A 6,490-nucleotide genomic window follows, 5' to 3' on the forward strand; every position below is an offset into this window, starting at 1 on the left:
TCCTTATAGGGTATTTCTACAGGACATGACTTCTGATTTTTTATTTTAAATACACATTATTTTAGTTTTTATAATTTTGTGTAGGTTTGATAAAAATAATTCTACACACTAATCAATAAATTTCCCCACTATAGATTTCCAGAGAGAAGAGATTACTATTAACCTGCCTTTTGCAGAAATGCATGCTATAGACAACAAAAACACAATTTCTTTAGTATATTCTGACTAATCACCTTCCCACATACATGAAAACTATAAGAGACTTTCATCTGGTTTGGGCTTGTAAACCAGTATGAATATTAATTTACTTAAAGAAAGAAATAAAATAGTTCTGATGTATGTGTGTGCCTCTGAATGAAATCTGCTTGCATAAGAATATTCCACAGACTTCAAGACATATGATATTATTTGATAAATTATAAGAACTTTTGTAAATGCCACAATGTACCTCCACCCATCACAACAATAAAAAAAATTTCACAGCATTCAAATCACTATAGCTCCATAAATACTGTTCTAGTCTAACTGAAATATAAAATATTAGGTTCTTTATCAAATGATTTTTTTTCAGTTTTTATATGCACAATCACAGGTTTGCATGACTCCACAATGTGCCTTTCAGATAAAAAAAAAAAAAAGGAAAACTTGTGGTCAATGAATGGAAATTCATTATAATCCTTTAAAGTTCTCTACCAGATAAAAAGAGAAAGGTCTCTAACTAGCCTAAGTAAGGAAACTCCATTCCCTCCAAATGGTTAGTATTTCTCTGAGTTTAACTTTAATATTCTTCAGGCAGTAGTTTGTTTTTACATTTATATAAAAAAATCACAGTAGCTCTCAACTTAGAATTATAGGGGCAAAGTGACCAATCAAAGGAAAAAAACTACTACAAAATTTATACTATAACATCCTAAGATTCTCAGAAGCCTATCTAGAAATCTATAAGACCTTTAAGTAACTGTCAAATTTCTTTACAATTGCTCCAGAGAGAGTTTAAACTATCCAGATGCATCTAAAGTCACCATTCCTAGAACTAAAACCACACCCATTCTTTAACAACTAGTTTATGATTCTTAGTGTGCTGGTAGCATTTTTAAGTTCCAGGAAATATATTTAACTTTGAACTTCCTTACCAAAGAGTCTTTTATGATTTCTTACATTTTTTTAGCCTGAGAAAATAATTATGACCAAGGAAACAGAAGTGTTTTTGTCTACATTTTCTATAATAATACAGATGAAATGAGAGTATTATTTCTTTTCTACTAAATAGCAAACAATCTTCCCCCAAAAAAACCCTACTAGCTGATATATCTGAATGCTTTCCACTTCCTTCCAAAGGATGGAAAATCACATTAGACAGGGAACACATTCTTTATATAAGTGACAGGTGTAGAAGGAGCACACCAGTCAGCCTTTATTTTCAGTGTCACTAGGCATGCTCAGTGAGGGAGGGTAAAACTCTTCCTTCTCATTGAAGTGACACACATCATATTATGCCTTCATCTACACATCACCAAGCAGAAAAGTTCCCAAGCAATAAAACTACTTGTTCTGGGTTAGCACCAGGTTATTTTTAGAAGATAAAATATCAGTAATTAAGAGAGAAGAAGATGAGGAAGAGGAGGGTGATGGTGGTGAGGACAATGAGCCAAACTTAAGGATTTCTTTAGGAGCATGGAGAAAAAGCTGTGTGTTTGTTTACTACTCATTTCCCCACACCAGTGAACTTATTCAAGAGGTGAAAAATTAGGAAGGTTCATTTAGAAGTTGACTTAGATCACAGTGTATTAACAGGAGAGCACTTAAAGCTACAGTATAAACTGTGGATTAAAGAAGGACGAGTTTTGAAAGTAAAAATAAAAGCCCATCCTTGTCCCACGGTGCCCACCAAAAATTTATTCCTTAGTTCCAATATCTCTTCTCTCCCACCCAAATAAAAATATCAAAGGTGCAAAATTATGACACCACTCAGGATAAGGCCTGGGAAATGGGAGCATAAAAAGATCGTTAGTATACTAAGTTTAGATTTAGAATTTACCTGCTCTGATCCCAGTTGGCAGCAAAAAGGACTAGAATCTTCCTGCCATAGTGGTCCAGATTGGCTAGGCCCCCAGGGAAACCATCCTTCAGTGCCTGCTTGATGCCAGGGTCAGTGGCCTTGAAGCTTTTGAACATGTCGAGGTTCTGCTGCCTGTACTCAAAGTACTGGGCCAAGAGACGGAAGGCCTCAAAGTGATGAAATTTTCTGGCCCGCAAGAAGCGTAAGATGAAAGCATCATCCGTGCGCAGAAAGCCAATGTCCGGCCTGGTGATGACCATATCCCTCACCTCCTGGATATCCTGGTGCAGCGTGTCTGGGTTCTCATTGAGTTCCAGGCGAGCTTTCTCCAGGGTCTCAGGAGAGAGACCAGCTTGTAAATGAGTCATTGTTCTGTTGTTCCTGAGCCTTCCCTTTGGAAACTATTGTTGACTGTCCCACAACAAACCTGGCCCTTGACACCACTACACTTTGGTCCCCAGACCTCACTGCTGCCTGCTTCCTCTCTTTTACAGGAAATGATTTGTCTTCCTGCCCAATCAAGTACCCTGTTGCTCCTGATTCCCTACAGCTTCTCTGTGGGGGATATAAACTTCTACCCCTTCTAGCCCAACCCCCTAGAAAACAGCACCCACGTTAGTTTCCTCTTCTCTTTCCTTAAAATAGATGTGGATCTCTGGCGGGCCCTACAAGCCTGCCTCTTCTTGTAGGTTTTCTCTTCAAACAAAACACCCCTAATCCCACCTAGCGCGGACGGTTCCGATCTTGGTTCTGTCCTCTTCTTTCGTCTTCCAAGATGTAACAAAAACAACCCCCACGCACATCTCAGCCCCAGCACTGTGATGATGCTGCGGTCCCTGCTGAAGGATGCGCCTGCCGGGGATAATGATGGGAATTCTGATTAATAACAAGGTGGTTCTTCAGCTCTGAGCTCCAGGGCGGGGAGAGAGCGTCTTTGCCAGAAAGAGAGACAGAAAGAGGGGGAAAAGAAGCTTATTTCTCCCTGTGCTTATTCAAAGATGCTATTTTAAAAAGATACCTTTGCAGGATTTTACTTAAGATTATATGATCCAATTAGGGGAGACTCTGCAGACAGCGCACCTTCCCTCCGCCCCTCTTAAATACACCGTGATCTCATAAGGCACCAGCAGGGTTTTTGGTGGCGTTGGCACCAGTGTGGGCTCCCCTCAAACCCCACCCCCAACTTCTGCCTTCCTCTGTCCCTTTATTTCAAGGGACTTCCTGCGGTGGAAAGAGGGAGTGAGTAAGGGTGGCAATGGCAGGGTAGCTCTCTGTGAACATACAAATCAAAAACTGGAGGGGCGAAGAGGTGGAGAGAGTTGTGGAGAATGAAATAAAAATGTCTCTATCTTTTCTATGAACCCCAAAGCAAGAAAGAAGAAAGAGCAGCCGGTTCCTACCAGCAAACCCGGAGGCGGGGAAGCTAAGCAATGCGGCACTCCCTGGCATCCATCAGCCTTGGCTTCGGCGGCGGTGGCGGGGGCGACAGCAGCATCAACTCCTCTGGGTGGGATGGAGCGAGCAGAGAAAAGAGGCGGCAGTGGTGACCCGGGCCGGGGACTCACTTGGGAGTAACCACCACCACATCCTCTGAGCGCAGCCCACTGCCTCTCTCTCAGCACGATGGGTGGGGACAGCAGAGCTAGGGTCACCGCTGTCCCAGGTTCTCTCCCGGCCCTGCCATATTCGCCTTCGGGAGAGGAAAAGGGAGGGGGGGGACCCGAACGCCTGGATGGACAAGGCCACGCAGGCGGCCGCCGCCTTTGTGCGCCCCGGGCCGCAGGGCGGTGGGCGCGGCGGGGCGGCTGCTGAGGTGCGCGGCGCCGGCCTCTCCCGTGCGCTCCGAGCCGCCCGAATCCCGCGCGTCCCTCCGGCGGCTGCTGCTGCGACTCTGGCTGCTGCTGCTAAAAGGGGACTGGGCTCAGCCCAACTCCTAATTATCCCAGCACAGATCGCTGCGACGTAAGCACTCTGCTCGCGCACGCACTCCGCTCCTCTCTCCCTGCGTCTTTGGGTTAGGACTGCGATTTTGGTGACATTGAAATATCCCAAGCCCCAAGTTTAGCCTGGTCCTTGTCCCCACTCCCCAGAAGACTGTTGAGGTGGGCTTGACCCAGCTAGGAAGGCAGCGACGCCTTATAGCCACCCCATGCCCCATCTCGCCCTTTGTGTGCAAGACCTCTTGAGTGGCCAAGAGAGTAGTTCTTGTAGACGGTAATTCACATTGACACACATTTTCTAGTTCCTGTAGGAGGTAATTTTGATGGAGAAGGAGTACAGAAACATTTTGTACTTTCTGCATTTGTTGTAAACAGAGATATTTAATTTAGAAGAGAAGACCAGAGTGGTTCCAAACCGCATTGTTGTTGAATAAGCCTCTGGAGGAACTTACATGAATAGTTTTTCAAACATAAACTCACTCCGCTAAGTCCCTATTGAAAAAAATGAGAATCGGGGAAAAAATAATAATTGTCAAAGAAAAAAGTAGGCACTTGATTCATTTCTCATCTTGTAATAAAGCATATGTTTCTGGAGATGAATGATCTTCCCTTCAGTTTTGTGCATCTGTATACTGAAATCACCATAAATGAAGAAAAATCTTTGAGCTTATCATGACTGGAAATGGATTTGAGGGGGAAAAAATAAAGATAGCTTCTATTTTCAAAGGACACCATTCACTATGGAGCATGTCACTAAGAGCAGCTTTGGCTCCCAAACTATTGGACTGGGTTCTGAGTTCCAATTAACTCAATGCAACAAATATTTACTGAGCTACACTCTGTGTGGTGCATTGTTCTACAGTCTATGGATAGGAGGTGGTGTGGAAGGTACAAAAATATTGCCTTGTTTTGATGGCTTTTAGGCCCTGGAATTACAGGCACACTCTTATTGTTCTGGAGATGATGTTGACAAAAAGAAAGGAGAATTGCATGGACAATATACACTATTTTACTAATTATATTAATGCAAAATAATATAGAAACTAAAAGAGAGCAATTCACACACACACACTATTCTCAAGGAATTCGTTTTAAATGTGTGTGGGGGAAATAAGATGTATATATATATATATATATGTATATATATATATATGTATATACATGTATGAATGTGTGCACATACTTTATATATACATTACACAGTTGTCCCTCCCTGTCTATAGGGAATTGGTTCCAAGATCCTTGCAGATAACAAAATTTTCAAATGCTTAAGCCCCTTGTATTAAATGGCACAATATTTGTATGAAATCTACACATATCTTCTCCTACACTTTAAATTATCTCAAGGTTACTTATGACAATTAATACAATGTAAATGCTGCCTAAATAGTTTTCATATTGTATTGTTTAGGAAACAATGTCAAGAAAAGAATGTTTGTACATGTACATGTTCAGTAAATGAAAAATTTACAAATATTTTTAATCCCATTTGTTGAATCCACAGATACAGAACCTATGGATCCAGGGATTTTGCTGTATATATATTTACGGTCCTTCTATGACTTTATATGTTTACGACTCTCATAAGCATTATGAATGTAATATGAACTGTTAAATAATTTTGTTCTTATTTCCAAAAACATTTAAAATTCATTTTTGCTTGAAGTTGGAGAAAATTTCTGTCTCATGAGCTTATGAACAGGTTTTAGTTATTATTGATATTGAGAGACAATTCTCCATGGACCTTTTATGTTTCTGCCTGTCTTACCAAGAAGGTACTAAATGCCATTTTTTGCAAACTACATTTTCAATGATTTTTTATAGCCTTGTAAGGGCCTTAGAAGATAGAGATAATAGTACCTCCATGTGGAATGAAAGGTAGGTCTCTATATAGCCACAGAAGCTATAGTTTCTCTTTACTGAGCAAAAGGCATTCCCTGAACTTAGAGTGTGTGTACACACCCACTGTGTGTACAAGTATCACCTGACCCTTTTTTCTTAACCCTGTGAAATTGGAGCTCAGGGACTGGGTGCCCAACATACTGATGCTCACAGGGCTTGCTGTACTCCAGTAATAAAGTTCTTTATCTCCAGCCCCAGGAGTTTCATATCTTCTAGCAGCATCCACAAAACTACAGTCAGTTAACTCATTAGACTATAAGTAGTTTTAAAACTCATAGCCTTCATTGTGCTTGAAAAACTGCTGAATTTTGTTCTATGAGATGAAACTATTAAATTAGATATGCAGGCAGATGATGATGATGATAGATAGATAGATGATAGATGGATAGATGGAGATGATAGATAGATAGATGATAGATAGATAGATAGATAGATAGATAGATAGATAGATAGATACATATAGAAGAACAGATTTTTTTTTATTTGCAATGCTAGGGGATCAAACCCTGAGCTTTGAGCATGCTAGGCAAATACTCCATCACAGAGCTACATTTCCATCCACTATTAAACTGTATTTTAAAAGGAATTT

The 6,490-nt window shown here is 40.9% G+C and overlaps 1 protein-coding gene across 2 annotated transcripts in view; it reads right to left on the reverse strand.

Annotated features, from left to right (window-relative positions):
* The window catches only part of Clvs2 (clavesin 2), a 65,442-nt gene extending 61,298 nt beyond the window's left edge, over positions 1–4,144 (reverse strand). Inside the window, exons 1-2 of one of the 2 annotated variants that reach the window (XM_074075339.1) lie at positions 3,460–4,144; positions 2,039–2,911 (exon numbers count right to left, since the gene is read on the reverse strand). In XM_074075339.1, coding sequence (XP_073931440.1) covers positions 2,039–2,427 — 389 coding nt within the window. In that variant the 5' untranslated portion in view covers positions 2,428–2,911; positions 3,460–4,144. Of the gene's footprint in view, positions 1–2,038; positions 2,992–3,459 lie in introns of both variants that reach the window. The other variant, XM_074075336.1, reaches the window with a different exon arrangement.
* Between the last annotated feature and the right edge of the window lie 2,346 nt (positions 4,145–6,490).

This window comes from Castor canadensis, chromosome 1, assembly GCF_047511655.1.
Source record: "Castor canadensis chromosome 1, mCasCan1.hap1v2, whole genome shotgun sequence".
Lineage (NCBI taxonomy): Eukaryota > Metazoa > Chordata > Mammalia > Rodentia > Castoridae > Castor > Castor canadensis.